The sequence below is a fragment of the Anser anser genome (genome assembly GCF_964211835.1).
Source record: "Anser anser genome assembly, chromosome: 12".
In the NCBI taxonomy this organism is placed as follows: Eukaryota; Metazoa; Chordata; class Aves; order Anseriformes; family Anatidae; genus Anser; species Anser anser.
This window is the reverse complement of record NC_139733.1, coordinates 23,408,586-23,432,386: the sequence shown is the minus strand read 5'-3', so window position 1 is coordinate 23,432,386 and position 23,801 is coordinate 23,408,586. Positions and strand designations below refer to the sequence as shown.

The 23,801-nt window shown below is 52.1% G+C and overlaps 2 protein-coding genes across 15 annotated transcripts in view; both read left to right on the top strand.

The window, feature by feature from the left end:
• Positions 1-13,662, top strand: part of SRGAP3 (SLIT-ROBO Rho GTPase activating protein 3) — a 108,676-nt gene extending 95,014 nt beyond the window's left edge. For 10 of the 12 annotated variants that reach the window (XR_014571353.1, XM_083795226.1, XM_083795224.1 and 7 more), the window contains 7 exons: positions 1,852-1,957; positions 2,227-2,454; positions 3,129-3,208; positions 6,155-6,335; positions 6,714-6,863; positions 7,241-7,568; positions 9,730-13,662. Coding sequence is in view for 10 of the 12 variants with exons in the window: in XM_083795226.1 (XP_083651352.1) it covers positions 1,852-1,957; positions 2,227-2,454; positions 3,129-3,208; positions 6,155-6,335; positions 6,714-6,863; positions 7,241-7,568; positions 9,730-10,146 (1,490 nt within the window). In the remaining 2 variants the exon portion in view is untranslated. Of the gene's footprint in view, positions 1-1,851; positions 1,958-2,226; positions 2,455-3,128; positions 3,209-6,154; positions 6,336-6,713; positions 6,864-7,240; positions 7,569-9,729 lie in introns of those variants that run through there. The other 2 variants (XR_014571354.1, XM_083795219.1) reach the window with 2 other exon arrangements.
• A 2,510-nt stretch (positions 13,663-16,172) lies between these two features.
• The window catches only part of RAD18 (RAD18 E3 ubiquitin protein ligase), a 67,482-nt gene continuing 59,853 nt past the window's right edge, over positions 16,173-23,801 (top strand). For 2 of the 3 annotated variants that reach the window (XM_083795231.1, XM_083795230.1), the window contains exon 1: positions 16,181-16,706. The gene's annotated coding sequence lies outside the window, so the exon portion shown is untranslated. Of the gene's footprint in view, positions 16,707-23,801 lie in introns of all 3 variants that reach the window. The other variant, XM_083795234.1, reaches the window with a different exon arrangement.

Here is a 23,801-nt window from a genome sequence, read left to right as displayed (position 1 = left end):
GCACAATTTGCTAAGCTCTTGGAAGCTTTTCATTGCAAACATAATCGGTTTACTTTCTGGGTAGTATTTTCTCCTACCATTTTTTTTTATTTTTTTTAAATTTATTTTAACTTTTCTTATGTTTCTTTTCCTTTTCTGCTGCTGTTGCTACGTTTAGATTAAGGATAGTTTTAAAATGCTTTAAGGTGCTGCGTTCCCACTAATCATCTGAGCTTAACTGCTTCTGGTTTTCTGTCACCCAAACACAGGCCGTGTGATAGGTGCCCAGCCGCTGCTTAGTGAAATGCCCTCCACGCTGTAAGATATTCTGTTTTGTTCTGTTCCTGGGGGGAAGGTTAAACTCAGCTGAGAGGTTTTATTGGACCAGGAAGCCAGCGTTGCTGATGACAATGAAAGACTGTTTTTTTCCTTTCACTTGACGGGAGACTGAGAGTTTACATGGAGACATTCCTCAAATGCACATGAGAAATAGATGGGTAGAAAAGGCACTTGGTTTGCAAAGGTTCACTCAGGGGTGTGCCTGTGTTATAAAGTGATTGATGGTTACTCCATTAATTCCTCTGAATTACAGCCAGTTGAAACATTTTGCGAAGTGAAAAAAGGCAAGTGCTTCAAGACAAGTTGTTCCTCTGGGTTTCAGAACAGATACCTATCGTAGTTTTTATCCAGTGTTTGTTAATGTGATTTTTTTAAACAAATGTATTCTTAAGTAAAACCAAACTGAAGAAATAGCAAGCCCAGTAAGCAGTAACAGGGGATAAATGCATTCTTCAAAAGGAAAAGATTTCCAGCGTGGACTTATAAAGATTGTTGAGCCGAAGCCCAATTTTGTTCAGAATTTTCAAAGAAATGGCAGCCCAGCTACATGTTGTCAGGGAATTTTATTTTGATGAGCAAATGTCAGAGTTTGAACCAGCACAGTGCAGTAAGCAGCTCTCCACTGGTGTGGTTTGTTCCACGCATCTGAGGCTGGTCTCAGGAAAGCTTTGGTACTCTGCCGGCTTCTTGTAAAACAGAAGCCAAAGAATTCAGTATCTAGATAGCATATTGAGCAGATACGGGCTTCAAAAAAAAGTGGCCTTGGGGGCCGTGTGGTGCCAGCACCTGCAGGAGCAGCGCCGAGCCCCCCGTGGTGGGAAGCGGGGCCGGGCCCTTGCAGCTCCTGGGGGCTGGCGGCTGCTGCGTGGCGGCTCCGGCGTGTGCTGGCGCGCTGCGTGCGAGGCTGGGGTGTGTGCAGAGGGCTCTGAGCGAGGGATCTGGCACTGAAAGCAAGACGGCTTAACGTCACCCTCCTTCCAGCTGAAGGAAGTTGTTTTCCTTTAGCAGCTTTGGGCTTTGTGCACTGCTGTGGAGGGGAGAAGAGAATCTTAAAGTGCCAACTCAGATTAAATCCCTATTAAAGCCAGTGGGAGACTTAAGCAGAAGAGCTGAGGAGGGCCTGATGGTTAAACCCATGAAGGAGTAAAGTTAATAAAAACCTAATTTTAAAATCTGGACTAGAACACCAAACAGGGCACCATTTTCCAGTGCCATATTTGACTGAAGCTTTTAAGAGATGGGGTAGTTGTTGAGGAATTAACTAAATGTATAAGCAGGCATTTTAAAAATGTAACCGTGGACATGTCTTTATTTGCTGTTTAAGCTAAATCTTGAACATACATATGAATTCACCTGTGGAAGAGCAGTATGATTCTCTACTTGCTCCTAGTGCCAAACCAGTGGATCAAATTGGGAAAAGTACTATTGTTTTCCTTGCATAGTAGGCTACTAGATCTGGAACAAGTCCCTCTGGTGCTGTGTTGTCTGGTCCTAGGAAGGTTTAAAGAAGTGCTTTCTATCCGTGTGTTCCAGAAATTGAGAATCCCACCGAGAGAGTGCATCAGATTCAGCAAATCATCATCACTCTGCCCCGGGCTGTCATCGTTGTCATGAGATACCTTTTTGCTTTCCTCAATCAGTGAGTCTCTTTCTTTTTACTCTCTTTCACTAAGTTGTTCATGTCTGCCTTTTTTCAGGGCTTCCCTTTCTTTGTTGCATGAATCATTTTGGTATTGCCATGGAGAATTGTATTTTGCTTCTTCCTCAGCCTTGCCTGACCGTGGCAGTGTGTTCAGGGGAGGTGTGCAACTCAGTGATGATTTTTGGGCGATGGGGAGTTTGGCGGGAGATTTTTCTGAGCTGACAGGGAAAGTGGGCACTGCACTTCCCTAACACTTGTTTTTGCAGCTTGTCACAGTACAGCGATGAGAACATGATGGATCCCTACAACCTGGCCATCTGCTTTGGGCCCACTCTGATGCACATTCCAGATGGGCAGGATCCGGTGTCCTGCCAAGCCCATGTCAATGAGGTCATCAAAACCATCATCATCAACCACGAGGGCATCTTCCCCAGCCACAGAGAGCTGGAAGGACCTGTCTACGAGAAGTGCATGACTGGAGGGGAGGAGTACTGGTAAGGAGTGGGGGCAGAACTTCATTGTTTGCAGAACTTAGCAAAGCCATCTCCCCTCCTTGGGGTTATCCTGCAATGTAAATTAAGAGTGAAGCTGTGACAAAATGCAGGGCTTTGCCTTGATTCCTTGTAGACAGAGAATTAACTCCAGCTCACATGAGTATAGGAGAAGGGTTCTGGGGATCCCTGAGAGGATGGTGTATCAAGAGGGCTTTGAGGAAGTTCAGACTTGATATTCGGGACATCTGAGCCCAGGCTGAGCACAGCACTGGGGGGAATTTTTCTCTCTGCAGAAGCAGCATGCCTTTTTACATGTATTTCTGTTAAACGTTATGAATTAGGTGTGCAAAAGTTGAGGATAAAATGCTAAAAATCATTGTGAATGAGTGAGTGGAAAATTTTACTTCTTATTTATGCTGATTTGTTTTTCCAAATATGAGTAAGATGCACAAGCAACAGAACATGAAGTTCTGGGCCTGAAGGTTGTGGTGCAAGTGTCTGCTGTTCTCAAAGCAAGTACAAAGATCTGCTGTGATTTAAAATGAGTATCTCAGTCCCACAAAAATGAAAAGCAGAACTCCTTGGGGCCAGATTTTCCCTCAGCTTAATTTTGCTAATTGTATTGAGAACAGAATCTCGTTCTTTCTTTTAAAGCACCGTGTATTTTATTTCAGTGACAGCCCCCACAGCGAGCCAGGCACAATTGACGAAGTTGACCATGACAATGGCACGGAGCCACACACCAGTGATGACGGTAAGCACAGACATCAGCAGCAGAGAATTGGGTCTGTGTTAGAAGAACTATGCATGCAGGAAAGCACCGTGCCCTTAATTGCATTCAACTGGACTGGTGCCTCTCAGCGTTAGTGGTGGATGATGCTTGTAGGTTTGGTTATGCATACTAACATTACTTGTAGGTTTTCGTCATAGGATGTGCATGGACCTTCCCTGCAGTCTGACTCCGTGGGAGGATACAGGGGTTGTTTTTATGCAGCTGTTCTATGAGATTCCATTAATACCATATACGACTTTTTTTTCTTCTCCTTGTCGTCTTTCCTTACATGCCGTGTGCTGGTAAGGACTGGCTGTGTGAAATGGCTCATGAGAGCCAGGGGGGAGCCAGGGGACTTACCTGTGCCTGGGGACCAACTCGGCTTGCTCTAGGCCCTGGGATGCCTTGTGGGAACAGAACTTCAGCTCAGCAGCCCCGTTTAGAGTCTGTTCAAGAGAGGGAGTCTGCTGACTTTGTCAGGCCGTGGATCATATCCTTTCAAACAGCCATCTTCTTGGCGAAACCAAAAAGAACCTGTGTTCAGATTGCGGCACCCTGCTTTTGTTCCCAGTCAGTTCTGTTTCCTTTGGTGCTTTGGCACCCATGTGCTCATTTTTGCTCATGTCAGACCTGTGGAGCTGGCTCTGGAGGGCAAAGCAGGACATGTTGCGAGCTGGGAGCATGCGGCTGGTTGCACCCAGCTGTGCATCCTCTGCGGCTGGGTGTATCAGTGTCTCACAGCACTCTGGAGAAGCTTCCTGCCCAGCTTTCTGTAAGCTGGTGTCTGCCCGCACGTCTGTGTAAACGAGCCATTTCATAGCTCTCGGTAAGCTCTGAAGCTCATGTTGATCACAAAGGTGAGCACGGAAATGGAGCGCTGGCAGTGTCGGACAAGAAGTGTGTTCGTTACAAAACGCGGTGCCGGGAGCAGAGGAAGGCGCCGGGCTGCCTTGCCCCTGGAGGAACCTGCAGCTCCGGCGCAGCGTGGGAGCAGCTGAGCTGGTGCTGCCGAGGGACAGCAAATGTGCAGCCACGTGGCAGCGTTTTGTCGTGGGGCCTTGCTGCTTGGACGGGTGCTGCGGAGCTGGACACCTCGTTGTGTGCCTCTCCTGATGGCTGCTGTTCCCTCGCCCCCCGCCCTTGACAAAACGCTGGCGCTGTCCTGAGGCTCGCCGGGGTGGCAGGAGGGCTGGCTGGCCAGCTACCACAGGGGGTCAGACAGCTCACGGCACAAAACGCCCTCCACGCTTTTGCATGCTAGGAACAAACGGGAGCCGTGAGGATGAGAAGATGAAGGGGGGAGAGCAAGCTGCTATTTAGCCAATTTTATGCTTGGGTGGTCACGTTAATAGCTCTGACTGGAGTTTCTGGGTGATTAACTGTAGTGCAAGTGTGGAGAAGAGGAGCTTTAGTTTGTGAATTTCCATATTCCTTCTTCTCCTCACCTCGTGCACCCTCCCTGCTGTGAAGCTCAATATCTTATCAGGGCTCTGAAAGCCCTTCACCGTGTGTCCTCGAGAGCGTTCTGCACTGATCCTGCGCTGGCAGTCCCGAGCACGGTGGGGTTTGCATTGGTGCAGACTCATATTTTAAGCTGAGGAAAACCTGTCTGCTGAAGCAACCTGTCCGATCTCAGACAGAGAAGGGAGTATGGTTCAGATCCAGTGTTTCCCGCGTCCTTTTCCAGTGGCTCCCCCTCTGCACATTTTGTGGCTGAGCAGAGCGGTGGGGTGCATCCTGATGCTGAGCCCATGGTTCAGCGATGAGGCAGATGTAACAGATCAGTTTTCCCTATTTTTAATGAGAGCATGGCAAATCTAAAGGAACTGGGCTAATTTGCTCTGTCTAGCAGGTGTCCCAGTCTCGTTAAGTCCCCATGAGGGTTAAAAGCAATCGGGTATCTCAAACAATGAAGTTAGACTGTTTGCGTGCCAGCTGTACTAGCTGTTAGAGCTAGCTGGGTGGGGGCAGCCTGCTTTTTTACTTCAGTCTTGGAAGGAAGTGAGCATAGATCTCTCCCTTCCCATCCAGAGGGAAATGCTTTCTGCCTCGCAGCCAGTCACTGCAGCCGTTCCTCTACGGTTCAGTGCTCCCAGCTGGAAACAGATCTGCAGAAGAGCTGTGCCCCTCCATGGGCAGCTAAAAGCAAACCAGGCACGTGCTGGGGCGTGCCAGCAGCTCCTGCTGTGACACCCTGGGCCAGGGGCTCGGAGCTCCCGATGTGCTCACTGACCTCCTAAAGCGAACTCCTGCCTCAGCCCGCTTGAAATTTAGGCCCTGAGCTCCCAATTTGTAAATCCTGCAAATTTGTAAAATTTTGGCATTTGGTAGAGTTTAAATCAGAAAAAAGTGTGAGGTAGAGTGCTGGGAAGGGTCTGCAGATGTGAATGAGTTTGTGGTGCTGAGCAGCTGCCCGGCCAGAGCCGGTATCACCGTTTCTGTGGGGATCCCCAAAAGGAGATTCATTATTCATCAATAATTCAGGCCAAACTGCCTCCAGGATAGGGGAGGGAATTGAAGAGAAGGTAAATGGGGCTTTGATTGCTGTATCTGACACAGCTTGACAAGTTCCCAATCCGGAAGATAATGGGATTCTGTAACCAAAGAAATTACTTTGTTGGAAGAAAATATGAATGCAGTTGAGGATGCCATATGCACACAGAGAAATTTCAGCTGCTCCCCATCTGGTCTGCAGCTTTTTGTGGTTGCCGGTAGTTTGTGAGTTTGAGAGAAATTCTGAGAAGGCTGGAAGAACAAAAGGAATTGATCAGTCTAAAAATAAGGTGGTTTGTGCTCCACGTAAGATGTTTTTGGAAAGCTAGGGCAGCAGGATTAGAGCTGTTCAGGTGAGGTGGCTGTTTCTGGGATTTATTGTGCCCTCATGATGGTTGTACCGAACTTTTCTGCTTGTGCTTCCCTCCTTTGCAGAAGTGGAGCAGATTGAAGCCATAGCAAAGTTTGACTACATTGGACGATCTCCACGAGAGCTGTCCTTTAAGAAGGGGGCCTCACTCCTCCTGTACCATCGGGCCTCAGAAGACTGGTGGGAAGGGAGACACAACGGCGTGGATGGTCTCATACCCCACCAGTACATCGTGGTGCAAGACATGTGAGTAAAGGCGGTGTGGAGACTCAGGATGTCAAAATCTCCTACCTACGCAGGGTCCATCTTTAGCTACCCAAATAGGTGGCCAGATTTTCCTGGGTTTAATGACTTCTGTGAGAAATCTGTGTCTGTTCCTGTATGCCTCTCCATGTATTGGCTGTAGATTGTCTGTAGTTCAAGCTGGTAAAGACAAAGACTAAATACTGTACTTCGTGTGCCTAGACCCCGTCTGTCATTGACTACTCAAAGCGGCTCGATGCAGACATAACATTGGTCTTAGCCTGTGCAAGTACCTGGCATTGTTCACTGCTTGCTCTGCCTCTAGGCAGGTTTCAGGGTCCTTTGCACATGCCAGCCTGAGAGGGTTCTCTTTTTCCCCAGGGATGATGCTTTCTCCGACAGCCTGAGTCAGAAGGCAGACAGTGAGGCGAGCAGCGGGCCTCTGCTGGATGACAAAGCCTCCTCAAAGAACGACATCCAGTCGCCGACAGATCATATTGTGGACTACGGCTTCGGCGGAGTAATGGGCCGGTAGGGAAACTCTCTTTTTCCTGCAAACACAGAGGTGGTCACGGTCACGTGCAGGGAGAAGTCAGTGTGTTGTGCAGGGCCAGACAGAAGGGAAAGCTCCACTGTGTTCTGTGGAATAATGTGAGCATGGAAGGGGTTTTCGTGTGGATTGCTAACGTAGATCTTAACAACTAAAAAAGGTACAATGCTGTCAATGCTGTCTCTTTCTTGGCACTGGCTAAAATGTCTGTCTCACCTCTTGCTTTAGCCTTCTGGAGCTGAAGGGCTTGAGTTCGGTTTGACCTGACTTTTCAGAGCTGAGAGATTGTCTTACAGCATGCAACCAGATGCTTCTATCTGACGGACGGTGACCTAGTCTTGTGATGAATTCTTTGCAGAGTGAGATTGAGGTCTGACGGCGCAGCTATCCCTCGCCGTCGAAGCGGGGGGGACACCCACAGCCCGCCCCGAGGGATGGGTCCTGGCATAGACACTCCTCCTCGAGCAGCTGCCTGCCCTAGCAGCCCCCACAAAATACCTCTAAACAGAGGCAGGATTGAGAGCCCCGAAAAGCGCAGAATGGCGACATTCGGCAGTGCAGGGAGCATCAATTTCCCAGACAGGAAGGCCTTGTCTGATGGCCACCCGCTGAGATCGACCTGTGGATCGACTAGACACAGTAGTCTCGGAGATCAGAAATCTCTAGAAGCAGAAGCGCTTGCTGAGGTAAGAGGGTTGTGAAGTGGCTCTCGGTGCCCAGGGATCCAGAGGTAAAATAAAAGTCACTGGGTGAACACTGCAGAGCCCCTTTCATCTCAAAGCACTTCAGAGTGATGGTGCTGTTGTAGCTGTGATGATTTAAAGACAAAAAAGAGCAGCCAACAGCCTTCCTGCTTTTTCAGCTGTATTGGTGTGTCTAATAAGAGGTACTGCCTCTTCCCACAAACCTTGTTGCTTTGAGACAACAGACAGCAGTGTTCGATCCACCACTGAGATGCGCTGGCAGCCCCTAGCTCCCCCAGGGAGGGAAGTGCATTATCTTCTTCAGGCACTTCATAAAGGGGAAAACCGGATCTGTCAGATCAGGATTTGGTAGATGCTCAGTGCATGGAGGAAAACATTTCAGGTTCATTACTGGCTGTTGGTAGCTAGGACCTCAAAACGTTATCCTAATCACAATAGGATGCCCCCAGCTATTCATCAGCAGCAGCAGCATTCGCCATCAGTTCCCCAGTGCTTGTTCCATGCATGTTACCTCAGCATAGCCTGCAGGCCTCCTCTACTCACTGCTCGCTGGGGGCCCTCAGCCAGGCTACACTAAACCTATTAACGTGTTGGAGTGTGGCCCTCCACGGAGCAGACTGCCGAATTTTCCGGTGTCTCAGTGTGGTGGGGCTGTGCAGAGCCCCCAGTTCCAGCATTTCCCAGGCTGCTGGCTTTGTGCCGCGCTCAGCCAGGAGCGACGGCGGTGGCACAGCCAGTGATGCCCACGTGGAGAAGGGCAGCTGCTGGGGACACCGCTGCCCACCACAGGGAAGGAGCTTGTGCGGGGTTTGGCAGGTTGTTATGTGTAGAATCAGCTGTTTTCAGTGGGGTAATTAATGGTAATCGCAGAAAGAAAGAACTTTTTACTGTCCTGTCTGCTTTTCCACCAGTCATGCTCCTTGTTCGCTTGCTCTGCAGCACGCTACCCAGCTTCTCTGTTTATCAAGAGCTTACACTTGGCATGAACAAAATTACAAAGTTCTGGTTGTAGCCTAGTGCATATCCCAAGTGGGGGTTCGAGCGGGGGCACCACGTCAGGTCTGGGGCAGCGTAACTGTGGGCACCGGTCCCTGGGGCTCGGCTGACGGGCAGCGGCCTCCCGCCCTGCAGCGGTGCCCGTGCTGGTGACTGCCCAGGGCCCTGTCTCCCCCCGGCGGGGCAGGGCAGGGCAGGGGGTGCCTCCGGAGGAATGGGCGAGTGTCCCGTTTTGTTCACTTCTCGGTTTTGTTTGTTGGTTTGGTTTGGTTTCGTTTTAGAGCTGCGGGAAGCATTCTCACCCAGCTGATGTAAATAAATATTTACCTTGAAGTCTGTAGGACCGCTGAACTTGGTAGTCCTAAGGCTTGGCTCTGGGAGTTTATTTCCACTCATTTTCTGCACAGTTTAATATAATTAATTGGAGCTAACTTGATAATTAATTTCCTTCTACTGAACATTACCTGAGGCTTACCAAGTATGCTGTATACGTTAGAAAAATGAAGGACTTGTCTACACAAGGACAGTGAGCAGAGTTAACTAGAGTTAACTTTTTAAATGATCGATTCAGTTGACTTCAGTCACTTTGCAGATGGTCTCTCTGAGTTAAAGTTGCCTTAATTCGGTTAAGGCTGAAATAGATGAAGGCAAATTAGGGTCTCTTTATTTCTGAATGAAAAGATCAGCACTACAGTTTTAGGCAATTTACCTAATTTGCTTTAAATTGACATTTTTCACTGAACTGGGCTCCCTTTCTGGCAGATCTCTTTGGGCAAACCCAGGGATGCTCTGCCCCAGGACCACGGCCCCGGTGGTTTGGGAGGTGCCACTGGGGGGGGCTGGTTCCTGCAGGGACCGGTGGGCAGGGTATCGGGGCTGGTGGCACAGCATCAGTCCTGGCACACAGCAGTTGCTGCTGTTGCAGCCGGTGACCAAACTGCCACTGACTTCAGTCAGTGGGTGCCTTTGTGCTGCCAGACTTTGGGCTCCGTATCTTCTTCACCAGCTCCTGCTTCGCCCAGCAGCCTGAGAGACCCCATCTTTGGTCAGCCCCCCAGCCACCCCCCAGACACGCAGACACTGGGACAGGGGCATCTCTGCGGGGCGGGCCGCGATGCTGACCTCCCTTTCTCGGTGGTGTTCGCAGGACATCGAGAAGACCATGAGCACAGCGCTGAACGAGCTGCGGGAGCTGGAGCGGCAGAACACGGCCAAGCAGGCTCCCGACGTGGTGCTGGACACGCTGGAGCCCATGAAGAACCCCCCGCTGGGCGCCGCCAACTCGGAGCCCGCCAGCCCCCTCCACACCATCCTGATCCGCGACCCCGATGCCGCCATGCGGCGCAGCAGCAGCTCCACCACGGAGATGATGACCACGTTCAAGCCGGCCCTGTCGGCCCGGCTGGCCGGCGCGCAGCTGCGGCCCCCGCCCATGCGGCCGGTGCGGCCGGTGGTGCAGCACCGCTCCAGCAGCAGCAGCAGCTCGGGGGTGGGCAGCCCCGCCGTCACCCCCACCGAGAAGCTCTTCCCCAGCGGCTCGGCGGATAAATCGGGCACCATGTAGGCTGGGCGCGGGGAGCGCCGCGGGGCGGGGGGAGCGGGGACGGCGCCTCCGCCCGGCCTCGCTCGGCCAAAGGGCGCGTCAGCATCGTGCTCACGAGCAGACTCCCCGGGGGAGTACCTGACTGGTGGCACGCCGAGGTACGTGTGTGTGTGCGCACGTGTGTACGCGCACACCCCCATCCGTGTGGAAACTCTTCCCAAGCTCGCAGCCCTGCGGCAGGAGACGGCAGGTCTACATGTTGTCACTGGAGAATACACATTATATGTAGAAGTATATATTACAGAAGTGTACAGAATTTGGTGACTTTTTTTTTAAAAGTAGATTTACCTCAGAAACTGGCTCTGAAACGTCCTCGCTAGAGATGCTGGGTTGTGTTTTTTTTGTTGTTGCTTTGTTTTTTTCCCCCCAGGCTATTTGCGTGTGCGTGCGTGGAAATACATTGCAACTGTGTGTCGAGCAATACAAGGCCAATCCTGAGAGTTATATTCTGCAACTCTTGGCATTCAATAAGAAAAAAAAGGAAGATACAATGGGTTTTATTCACTACTTGGCCTATGGAGAAGAGTTGAAAATACATAAATGACAGCAGTGTTCGTCAGGCCGGCTGGGAGTCTTCTCAAGCCGAGTCCTGAGACTCCTTCGTGCGCACCGTGACGGCCCGGCCGGCAGGACCGGGCGCTCCCCAGGCTCTGCAGGGCGAGGAGCGTCGCTGCTGCCCCAGTCACAGCGCAGCGCTGGGGGGGCGAGCGGGCTCCTCTGAACTGCAGTTTTCTTGAAGACTTCAAAATGAACAAGGACTGGTGACAGACCTGTGGTAAAGCATAGACAGAGTAACTTATACAGTTCCGAGATGCTTCATTTCACTTTCCCCATACACTTTTTTTTTTGGTTTTGTTTTTTAACTAACGAATATCTCAACAAATGGGACTAAACAGGCAAGGAGGCTTTGGTACAGTAACGTTCCTTTATTTAAAGTTGCACAGCAGTACACGAGGGTCTTGATTCAGATTGCGTCTTCTTGCATGAAAAGCATGAGCCATATTTGACCATATCAGATGCGTAACCGATCTGATGGGGTGATATTTTGCACTTTCTGTACTGTACTATATAATACAACAGTTTGAGTTTATGCAAAATAATTTACATTTTGTTTTTCCTCTAAACATTTAACCCAGAGAAAAAAAAATATGCAGAAAGAGCTGGGGATTGCATGGTATTTTGTCTGATAACCAAGTCTCTCTGTAATGCTGAAATCAAGACACTCTGTGCTTCTCCTGCAGTTTTTTTCTTCTTGTACAGATTTCCACGCAGTGACCTGTGCTTTAATTTGGTCCCTTCCACGTGATCACACGCAACCCCAGCGCGAAACAGGCCATCGTGAGTCTCAGCTGCACAGAAATCTGCGCTAACAGCTCCTTCATGTCCATGCCCTCCTCTCAGTATCTGACTTCTGTCTGTCCCTCAGCAAGCCCTCCTGCCTCATCCAGCGGTCATCTTCCCCCGTCCACAGCTTTTTTTCTCCCGTCAACCTCCTCTCCTCTCTCCGAGCCCGCGGGCCGATGCCGGGCTGTGCTGTCACAGCGCGCGGCGCCAGCCCCGCCGGGCAGGAGGGCTGCTGCTTTCTGTGTCCGGTGCACGAGCATGTGTCCCTGCCACACCTGCCTCTGCGGCTGTCTCTCGCCTGGTCCGGTCCGTTTATGTATCGCTGTACTTGCTTCAGTGCTGGAAAGTAACTGTTAAAATGTAAGCTGTACAAAATATAGGGTAAGATTAGATGAAAGCCAATGCCACTCACCAAATCTTTGCACTTAGTAGATAGATCAATGTAAAAAGTAATGTTAAAGAAATAAAAAACCAGAAACCTAACCTTTCAGTGTACAGTGTGGGGGAAAAAGTACTGTATGTAGTGGTTCTGTCATTGTTCCTCAGTATAATGCTATAAGGGGAAATGGTGTTTACGTACTTGTCTATTAACATAGTTGACATTTGTAATTACCGCAATTAGTTCATATTGATGTTTATTTTTCTTCATAGTTTTTCCCCCCCTTTCCTAAACTTAGACTAACCCCGAGGTCAACGCCTCTGTCATTATGGGCAGCAGATGTTCACACAGTCTGTTCTAGCAATGAACCAGCAAATGGGCTCTTAGGGGAGGGAAGAAACCCACTTGGCACGAGAGTTGTGTATTCGTTGCCAGTAACTTCTTTTTTTTTTCCATTTAGTTCTTGGAGAACATTCACTTTGCCAGTCGTCTGTTTTTTTTATATACTTTCAAATATGACTTGATAGCAAAACCATGTTTATTGGTTTTTTTTCCCCTTCTTTTAAAGATACGGTACAAATTCCAGTGTTTTTCTATTAAATTATTGCCTTTTGTTTTCCTTTGTTTTTTTTTGTTGTGGGTTTTTAATACAATTGTTTTCTTATCTTTAAGTGCCTTTTTGAGCACCAGAACAAATGCTTGGAATTAATGTACTTGGAGCTGTACACATCATGATTTCCTTTGTACAGTTACGTTGTGCTGTGGGTGATTGCTTTTAAAATCCTTTTAAATTTTTTTTAAAGAAAAGAAAAACCAAGACATTTTGTTGAAGAATAAACTACCCCTTTTTAATACGGTATTCCAATTGTAGTTTTAACTACTGTAAATTTAAGGGGGAAAAATGTATTTTTCTGTAACTTGGCACAAAATTTAAACACATTGTAGGAGTATCATAACTGGAACCCACTCACGTTTTATGAGTGACTTTATCCTGATCCTTGATACCTCTTTAAAGGCTCAAAGACTGTAGGCTTTAAGAGTTCCTAGAGCTGTTCACTCAAGCTGTGAAAATTTGCAGCCTAGCAGCGGTTAGGGGACGCCGGGCAAGCCCCGAGGAGGAAGAGGAGGGCAGCTCCACGGGGTTGTTTCTCTGCTGTGCAGAGCTGGTGCCACCCTCCCGGGGGTCCCTGCGGGTCACCCGGGACCGCGGCTGCCCCCGCCGAGCTGCTCCCGAGGCAGCTCCGCGCTCGGCCCAGGTGCCCGGGCCCGGCAGTGCCGCTGCAGGGCCGTCGTGCCCCGGCCCCTCTCTTCTCTGCGCTGGCTTTGGCGAGGAGTGCGAGCACGTCGGTCCCCGGGCGGTGACGGCAGCGCGCTTTCCTTCCTTAGGCTGAAGTACACCCGACAGATCACTTCTGTAAATCCTGGGCTGTGTTATTTAACTAGCAGTGTTGTGGTTTTCACGGTGCGGCACTAGGTGTCCCGAGTCTGATCTGCTTCTGAGTGGCTGGGTTGCGTAGTCTGAGGGGTTTTTTGGTTGTGCCAGGAAACCTTAGGACCCTGCTGGTTGGCTGCCCTTCCTAACGGTCGTCGTCCTCCCCTTGGGTGTTGTCTCTGTAACGTATGGTGAGATGCCGTTCAGCTAGAGTGTCTGATTGGGTCCTCTGTCCTGTATGCTGATGATGCCATGTAGATGGAGCCACTGGTTGGATGTGGACTCATCCTGTTGAATAAAACTGCTTAACTTTTCTCAAAAACACCCGTTGTGGTTTCAGAGTGTTCACCGCCTCGCTGCCGTCCCGGGAAGCCGCGTGTGGCTGGCGCCGTGTCCCTGTCCCTCCTTGGCGTGTCCCCGCCTGGTGCCGGTGGCTCTGCCAAGCTCTGCGTCTCCTCCCCGACCCCATGCTCGGAGCTGGGCCTCGGGGCTGGGCAGGGGCCCCGTGGCCTCCGGGCTGCTTCCCCTGCCCGTCCCGCAGGCAGGCCCGCTGTCGGTGACAGTGACTTACCTGACGGTGGGGTGCTTGTTTAGATGAACCGCTGAGAGAACAGATGGACGCTTTCCTTTCAGCTCTGGACATATGGTGAAAATACACAGGGAAGAAGATGTAGGCCAATTAAAAAAAAAAAAACACACCACAAACTCCATGTGGGTGTAAATTCGCACATTTCCATGGATGTGGGAGGACCTGTGCTGATTTACACCAGTATAGATGTACCCTGCATTCCTGAGCTCTCATTTCTTCTTTATTTAAAGTGCATTTCTGGAAAAAAAATACAAAAACCACCAAATGGGCACACTCCCTCTGTTACTTGACCCAATCTTTGCCTTGATGTTCCCTGCAGGAATTGGGGTGCAAGAAGGGGGGGCCCTGGGGATGCCGTGAGGCCGAGCTCAGCCCTGGGTGTGCGCCTCCAGCCCCCGCTCCCCCCCAGCACCGCCACGCGCCCCCTGAGACCCGGAGCTGGTGTGGGCTGGCTCATGTGACTGGGATGGGAAAGGAAAGAAATGGAGAAAGATCAACGAAATAAACCTGTTAATTAAAAGGCGCTGAACTGATGGCAGTTTAGGCTAAAGAACGTGTGCAGAGCATGGTGCAGCAGAACGTGTCCTGCTCAAGCTTGAGGCCTGAGCAGCCTCTGAGCGCTGGGACCAGACGCTGACTTCTCCCCGAGCGCTGGGGCCGTTCTGGCAGCAAGAGGAGTGCAGGGATTCATCAGGTTTTCATCACTGGCATTGAGTGTCACCTCCTCAGTCCTGGCCCAGATTTGAAGTCAGGCCGTTGTCCTGCCGATGGAAACACTGAATACATTCTGAAAGACACGGTGAGTCTCTAAGCCTGGGGGAGGAAGGCGATATTTAGGTGGCCTGTAAATGCTCAAAAACATCCTGCGCGGCCCACGTGGGGACGGGGATGTCGCTTGTGCCTGTCCCATGGGAGCACAGGGCCAAGCCACTGTCCCCATCAGGGCGCAGCATCCTGGGTGAGGAGACCTGGGCTGCAGAGAGGCAAAGGTGGGACACACAAGGAGCACTTTCTGGTTCCCTGTCCCAAACCATGGAGTTGAGTAGGGCTGTGCTGTTGTGCTGGGCCCAGAGCCCTGTCAGGGAGACGTTTGCCCCTGCCCCTGTGAGCAGGCTTTGTGCACGGGGGCATCCGCGCAGCGCTCCCCTGCTGCAGCCTCAGCATCAGCTGTGCCTCCCCCTGCTGCCACCTGATGTATTTTGGGGGGATCATGACTAGATCGCCTGTCGCTGCTCCTACGTTTTCCCCAAACACTTCACTCTGTAAGCACCTCTAAGCAGTTTAGCGCATTAGCACTCGCTTGTGTAGGAGTATGAGATTAGTATTTCTCTTGAAATGGAGAGAATTGCTTTGGCAGCGAAGCACTGAAAAGAGCAGGCTTGCTTTCCTTCTGAAAGCCGATTACGTGTGCAGTAATTATCCCCGGAGGGGCAGAGGGGGACGGCGGGACGTGCTCCCGAGCCCCTCCGGCCGCTGGGCTCGCTGGTGCCGGGTGGGCACCCGGAGCTCCGTGAGGGGCCGGTGGTCGGTGGGCCTCTGCCCGTGGGGCTGCCGCCGCCCTCAGCACGCGTACGGCTGAGGCCACGCGGGCCGCCCGTCCCGCCGCCGTGTTTCTGCCGTCGGGGCGGTCACTTCGTCAGCGCTCCGTGCCCAAACTCCTTGGTTTGGTGAGCTCGGGCACCGCCGGTGCCAGCGCTGCCTGTGCCCGGCTCCCCCGAGTGCCGCTGTGCAGCCCCCCGCCGAGCCCGGAGCCCCCTGTTGAGCCCAGACCCCCCCGCCGAGCCCAGACCCCCCGCCAGGCCCGCAGCCCCCCGCGAGGCCGGGGCCGGGGCCGAGCAGGCCGCCGAGGCCCGGCGCTGGCGGCTCCGCGCCCAGCAGGTGGCAGCGCGGCCACGGGCTGCGGCCGGCCGGCGGCCTTGGGCTGAAGATTAAATTAGCCCTCGTAAAGATTTATTAAAGCTCGGTGGCTGAGGCCGGGGAAGGTATTTGGATGTGGGCGGTGGCCCAGCTCCCTTCCCCGGGATTCGCGCTTCCCCTGAGAGGCGCCGCGAGCCGTGGCGGCGGGCGCAGGCCGGGCGTTGCGGCAGCGCTGACAGCGCCCTCGCCCCCAGAGAACAGCCCCCGGCAAACCCCGGGGCAGGGCCGCCTCCTGTGCTGGGCTTCTGAAGCACCTGAAGCCCATCAGCACACCTGGGCAGAGATCTGTTCCTGCGCTTGAAGGGAAGTCATTAAGGGAGGGCGGGGAGGGCCGAGGAGGGGGCTTCTGCCTTCGCAGCGTAGGTTGGTGTAAGTGCACCTGCTGTGGGCTCTTCAGTCCTGCACTGGGAGGTGAAGCCAAAACAGGGGGAAGCGAAAGCAGAAGAAAGGACGGCTCTGTGCAGTGCTTCGGGTGGTGGGAATGGCCGCCCAAACAGCGGGACATAACTCCAGGCCAGGCAGCACCCTGTGCATTTTTGCCCCCTCCTCTGGAGCGTGGTGCAAGCCCATAGCCTTCTGTCTTGAGCAAGAGCAGCTCCTGTCCTGTCTGGAAAAAAGCCAAGCGCAGATGCGGGCATGCGGGGAAAGGAGCTGAGCCTCCCAGAGGGGCTGTGCGGGGCTGTGCCCGCCATGGGGGGCAGGAGCCTGGCTCCTTGCACCGCAGCATTGCCGTGTCCCCGGCCAGCAATGCCCGCGTGGGCTGCGCTGTGTTCACCTGGCTCCGTCTGCCAGCTTCTGGCAGGCTTCCTGACCGTGCTGAGCAGGAGAAAGTGGACCCTGGAGCAAAGCCGTTCCTGCAGGTATGCTGTTGATGAGCTTTTTCCTTTTTCCTTGTTTTCCTTTTTCTTTTCTCCCCCTGGCAGTTCACAAAACAGAAAGGGTGCTGTAGGCACAGGGAAGGGCATTTGTGTGGGTGGGAGGCGATCACCTGGAAACCAGAGCATCGTTTTCAGATGGCATTTCAAGACTTGAAGTTGGTTGAATCGCTGGGGACCATTGAGGAAGAACTCATGTTATTTTTGGGAACAAATCCTTCAATCTGTCTCTTGACTGGAGCTGGTGACACTTTTATTTGAGAGAGGCAAGGCTTTAGATAAAGGTTTCAAAGCACTTCACAAATGAATTAAAACTGTTTTTGAAAGATGGGCATTTTTATCTGCATCACGTTGTAGACCCACTCAGTGGCTCCCATTACTGCCATTTGTACAAACACAAGAGATTACTCTGGGCCCAAAGAGTCTACGGGCACCAAAGCAGCAGGAGGCAGCTTGTCCAGGGCCACATGTGGTGACTCACGCCCACGGGAATTAATGTGATCAAGACTTGCAAGCCACAAGGGATCTAGAAAAAAGGGCAGTGTGGGGCAGAAACGGAGGTGTGAAGGAAGGGTGAGCTGGAGCAGCCAGGGTCAGGAAAGCTCTCGGGGCAGGGGCTGCAGAGGAGGGAGCCTCTTCTGGTTCTGTACGCAAGTTGTGCGCAGGAGGATGAACGGGGTCTGCGTGGACGGAGCGGTGCCATGGCTGCCGGGGTGCAAAGCAGCAAACATCAACAGCGGCCGCGCTGCCAGGGCCGCTGCTCCCTGCGGGGCTGGGGTCTCAGCGGGACAGCACCAGGCAGTGCGGGGACATCCCCGTGACATCCTGGGGACATCCCTGTGACATCCCTGTGGCACGGACACGGCCGCTGCTTGCAGGGGGGGAGCCGCAGCAGCACCGCACTTCCCTTCACTGCAGGGCTCGTGATACAACATGAGCCCGCTCTGAAGCACTGGAAGGAAATCTTGGCCTCCTCCACTGATCTTTTGGATAATTAATTGCCAAGAAACACTCTCAGGGTAATTTGCCTTTTATTTAGGTGGATCCAATCATTCAATATTTAGGTGGAGCCAATGGTCATTCACTGCATGTGCTTTAAAGACGCACCTAAGGGCAGCCTGTCAGTTGTAATGCTCATAGATAATGAATGAAAAGATGACACAGAAGTGAAATGGAGAAGAAATGGTGGTGGAAATTAGATTGATTAATGCTTTGAACCTGGACTCAGAGTGCGGCAAGTGCTTTCAGTCTTGCTGACTGAATTAAATAAGCCAAATTAGTAATATATTTAATTTTTTCCTCCTGTTTAAAGACATCAAAGTGCTTTTAGCAAATGAGGTGAAGAGTTTTCATCTATGTTTAGAGCAAAAATGGAGCAATGTGCTGTGGCACGTCCAGAGCCTGCGGTGATCTCATGGCACAGGGCCATGCATCCCATCCTGCCCTCTGTGTGGCCTTGCTGGTGATGCAGCCGTGAGCCGGGGTGGCCCCAAAATAGCTCTGTGGGTGCTGCTGATGGTGGCTACTGCACGCGGGGCGGCACACAGGATGTGTGGTGGCTGGGGGCGTTCACACTCAGTGGGTGCGCAGCCCCTGCGGGGCGGTGGGACGTGGTGAGCTGTCAGTGGCTGTGTCCTGCCCACGCCGCCCAGCTTTGCTGCCAGGTGGCTTGCTGTGTGTCGACAGGGATCCGTGTTAGTTGCACCCACATCACTTGTGGTGGGGACTCACCCGTTTCTCCCTGATGCCTTCCACGTGCAGCATGCTTTGCTTGCAGTGCTGCGGTCCCCAGCAGCAGCAGCCGGCGGAGTCCTTGGCATCGCGGGGTGGAGGCCGAGGCTGTCCTCTGCACCGCACGGCCTGGGGACATTCCCTGGGGGCACACGTTCACCCCACTGCGGAGAGGGGAAAGCATCTGACAGATGAGGTCGACTCTTGAAACTGGTAATGCGCTCTTCAGATGGCAAATTGCCCTGGGTTTGCCTGGAGACAGCTAGGCAGTGTGGGGAAAACCTGGCACCAGCTAGCACCGCTGTGGTTTGTGCTGGGTTTCAGCGCATTCTTTTTTGAGTTCGAATTGCTTTATTTTTCTTCAAACGTCTCCCTCCTGCTCTGGTGCGTGACCAGAACAGTGTCTCCCCAGGCTGCCTCCTTTCCCTCTGCCCTCCAGCCTGCCTGGCCACTGGGTCGGAGCTTGCCTGCTCCGGCAGGGAACTCGTCTGCTCCTCAGCTGGGCACTGCAGGGCGCACCCCTCTGCAAGCGAAAAGTAAGAGTTTTCCCCACTTCTGTTAAAATGAGAAAAGGAAAACAACAAAAAAATATTAATATACCCCTATAGACTCACTCTCTGTGGAGACATTGGAAACCAGATTTTAGCAAGCTTTAGGGATTGCAGCATTATCCATCTTCTGTAAATACTGCAGAGCTGTGGAGTTGGAAACGTGTTTATGATTGCGGCTAGGGCTGAAAGACTCATCAGCACTGATGGCACGCGGAATCGCTTCACTGGTTACCCAGCTGGCAGACAGCAGCTGTCCAAGCTTTCTGCTCTAAGTTTTTCCTGGGAGCAAAGCACAGGATATGGAATTTGCAGAAGTATTTAAACGCACATCGAGGTAAGGGTAGCTGTTGGAGGTAGAACAGCATTGCTGCCTGCCATAAAGACCCCTCCTCCCTCCCCAGAAATCCGAGACCCATGGTCGGAGTGCGTTGATGCTACTGAAGCCGTGGAGTTTGTGTCCTAGCATTGAAGCACCAGCAGTGGGGCAAAACTTATCCAGACCTTTAAAGCTAATAATGCATGTGGCCAGCACCCAAAGGCCAGGCACCCACCTGACTGCTAATTCTGACCCAGGCACCCACCTGACTGCTCAGTTTGCGGGGACACCAGGCCTGGGGCCTTGGGAGCAGCACGGCGAGGGTGTGAGGGAAGTACCAGCGGGACAGCACGTGCGGAGCTAACGGAGCTAGCAGCCCTGCGTTTGTTCCGTGGCTTACAGGCACTCTGCAGGGCTTGCAAACAGTGCTCAGCTTTTGGGACAGCAGCCGGCTGTCAGGAGGGAGACGTGCTGTCTCGGGGTTTCTCCAAGCGTTTTGCACCGGGGTGTGAGCTGGCTTCAGATGCGACCTGACGAGGTGCGAGCTGTCTCGAGGCCGATGCACGCTGCGATGCGATGCACCCGCGACGGAGCAGAGCCCCACGTCAGCCATTTCCTCCAGAGTCCCAAGGCTCTGTGACAACAAACAACCCAGGGCAAGGCGTCACTCAGGGAGCCTCCAGGGTGAGACGTAGTCTTTTTTTTAAGTAAAAGATTATTTATTTATTTATTTATTTATTTTTAAAGCCTTACATAAGTCAAAACATCTGCTAGTGCATGACTAATGCACCCCCTCCTCCCCCAGCGCGGTGACACAAGTTCACAGGAATTATATAAATGGCTGTTTCCTGTAAGAAGTTATACGTTGTTCATAGGTCTTTTGGGGACAAATCTCACATTCAACAGTCCATTAGCTTGCATTGTTTACAAATAGCTTTGAACCGAACTGATTAATGCACTCTGCTGCCCAGCCTGCGCTTCTGACAGGAGGTGAAAGGGACGAAGTCAAGCCCTGCTGCTGCCTGAGGTGGGCCGGCACGGCTGCGAGGCTGCTTTTCTTCCCACCAAAGCCAGCCTGCCCGGGACAGCACAGGTTTCTCAGACCATGGCCTGTGGGCACGCAGCTGGCAGGGCTGGGCTGCGCTGCCCGGGCACGGGAGCGCTGTGCTGGGGGTGCGGGCACCCTGCTGAGCTGCGCCTCTGCTGTGCCCCTGGGGGAGATGCTGAGTCTGGTGTTAACCAGGTCCAGCAGGGCCTTCGCTGCCGTAGCGGCTGCTTCTGGGCCCTGTGGTGCGTGTGGCCCTGCTGTGGCTGTGCTCTTGAGCGGGGTGCCGGGGCAACGGGCCTTCGCCAGCCGCCTCAGGGGTGCGGGGTGGCGGGGACGGGCCCCAGCACCGCCAGCCGGGAGGAGATGATGTAGCTGAGGGTTGCGTTGTTTTAGTTCAGGGATGTGTACTGGCGAGCGCCCAGAAAGCTCCGCTACAGTTCATTTGCCTTCTGGAAAGTGCAAGGAAGTAATTTAAAGAACTGCCAGCTAAACCGGCCGTGAGACGCGATTTCATTCAGGCTGGTGGAGGAGCAGGAGGAGGATGAGGGGGGCGCCAGGAGCAGGGTGCTGGGCTCTGTGGTGCTGGGTGCTGGTGCCCCACCTGCCCCCCACCGTGTCCTGCCCAAGCGCTGCCGCTGCCCTCTTGGGTGCCGTGGGGTGGAGGGCGGATCACTTCTGTGCTGGTTGTTAGCGGGCATCTTGCTGGGCCTTCTTCCTTGTTTCCCAGAGTGGATGCCACAATTCTGGTCATTCTGGGCCAGACCTTTGTTTAGATTAGTGCACGTTGACGTGTCGATGGCAGAAGGGTCAACTTCTGGACCTCTCAGAAGAATGGGCTTTAACTCCTGAGCGTTCTGTCCTTCAGCAGGGCACATCACCGTGGTGCGGTTCTGGCCGTCCGAACCACCCAGCGCCTTCCACGCAGGTGCAGGCCCGAAGGCTGCTGATGGCCGCGACACGTTCTCGACAGGACGTGCAGCGCTGGAGCCGAGCCACGGGCCCTCGTGGTTTTGTTGGCCAGATGGAGGGAGAAAAACAGAAACAGATGTTGCAGAGAATCCTAGTTGTTGTCGTCGGGTTTGCTCTCCCCCCATGAAGAGCAACCCAGCCGGGCCTGCGGTGCGCGAGGGAGCTGCAGCTGCTCCTCTGTCCATCGCTACCTCGCCACGGGCTGGGGAGGAGGCCGTACGGCACCGAGGGTGCCCAGCCGCCACAGCTGGCAGCGGGGTGCCAAGGAGCCCCCGAAGTGCCGGGGCGGCACTCTGCCAGCGCTTGCGCTGCGATGGGCTGGCCCCTGCCGGGTCACACGCCTGCTGGTTTGTTTAGCTGTGCACAGCGAATGAAGCCGGAGGCTTTGCAGAGTCTCCTCCTTGGATGTCTGTTTTAGGGAGCGGCTGACTTTGAGAAAGCACGAGTGGAGGCAAATTTCTGCATAAATGTCGTGGAATTACACCTACTTTTTTTTTTCTGACAATTTGGTCTCCGAATATTATTTTCTATGAGCTGTCTCTTCCATGTCCTTGAATATTGATCCCTGGGGATACTGATCCTCAGAACAAGGCAGCACTTCTGTAGTTTAATGTAAAGCTTTTCTTATGCAATGTGGCTTCATAAAAAAGTTTGGATCTCAGAGGCTTGAGGACTGATATCGCTCCATGAAGTTAAGACAGGTCTGCTTAGAGTTTGGCTTTGCGGCACACCTGTGGTTTGGTCAAGTGTTGTTCTCTTTACAGAGAGAGACTGGAGTTGTACCAAGAGTGCAGGATTTGAAGAGAGTTACCAAAGCTGTAGCAAAACTGGAGATGGAAAGTTATAACTTGAGAATCCTAGGCTAATGCCCTAAAAAGCCTTTCTCCTTTGGCAGTAGATAGTTCCTTAGATCTTACATCCAACCTTCGGTTTCCTTTATAATGTATTTCTGCTCTACAGATTTATGTGTGATGTTTTGATCTCTTTTTTTGTCTCCCTTATATCTTGGGATATTTTCCAAGTTGCTTCCTAATCAGACTTTTAAATTGTTTTTACTATATTAGCTGACAAATTCAGGCAAACTTGAAGGTTTGACATTTTTAGAGTTCTAAGTCTTATAATTTTTTAGTGAAAGCTGTGGAGTAATTCCCAAATTGTCTGGGTAAAAACTAAATATAATTTTATGGGAGTGACATTTTCAGGGGGATTAGGAGATTGAAGATAATCGAGAAAATGTTTTCAAATTGCAACGTTCAGTCTCTGCACAAAGCACTATCAGATTTAGAGTCTGGTTCTTGGAGCTTTGATTACCTCAAATAGCATTTTTCTTCAGGAGAAAAAAAAAAAAGGTTTCAGCGAGGCCTTTGCGGATGCCAGCGAGCGGATGGGACCGGCAGCAGGTGAGGGCGGCGGTTCTGGGCTGGGGCAGCAGCGAGGGCCCCTTTGTGGAAGCTGGAAATCCTCAGCTGACAATGGGCAGCGGAGTTCTCAGAGCCCTCCCGCATCAAGGACGGGCCGTGGGATGTAAGCTGTCGCCAGCAGAGATCTGCACGGTGGTAAACCCACCCTGTGAAACGACTCCGTCTTCTCCCATTTCCTCAATGTTAACGTAATCTAGTCTTTTCTTCATTTTCCTTTAGTGCTTACCACCTGTCATCCCTCTTCTTTTATCCCATTAGATGTTTGCCAGAGAACTGTGCTTTACTCAAAATAGTAGTAGAAAGACTAGAGTCACTCCCATTGCTTTTCTCTTTCAGCGCAGGACAGTAGGCAATGTTGTTTACTAGGCTCCGGTAGTTTGGCTTTTAGTCTATTTTGCAGTTATTCACCTGCATTTCTCAGTTTCTGACTGCTGTCAGCTGAGCCATGGAAAGAGCAGCTTCAGTGGTGAGGCTGATTAATGACGACAAATTATGCAATCTAGAAAATGTGTCAGCCACTGAGTGCAGGATGTCTGATGGGCGGAAAATCTCATTACTGATCCGAGGAGAATGGCCAGACACCATTTCATTCAAAATAAAAATGTGCAAATCAGCCACAGTGAAAGGCCGAGCTGTCTGAAACATGAGCTGTTTATATTTTATTACAAATATGAAAGCTGAACCCATTTGATTATAAATGATGTCACATCCTGGGGACTTGTCCTGGACGATGGTCTTACTTTTCCAATGGGAAATTCCTGCTTGTGGCTGTGAGAGTTGACAGTAGGGTGCATCAAGCTGAGCATTCTCCAGGTGCGAGCAGCCCTCCTCCGCCAGGCTGCCTCGGCTGGACCCGTGGGGGCTCCAGCAGCAGCACAAGGAGCTCTGCTGCAGAAAGCGATGCAGAAATTTTCCCGTTTGTTGGTCATAATTCTTCTCCTCCAAAGCTGGAGCTAATGGACTGGTTGAAGCCACCCATCTTGTCCTCGTTTCTGTGGACTCTGGCACTGGCAGTGACCCTGGTATAATTTAGAGCCAGCATTT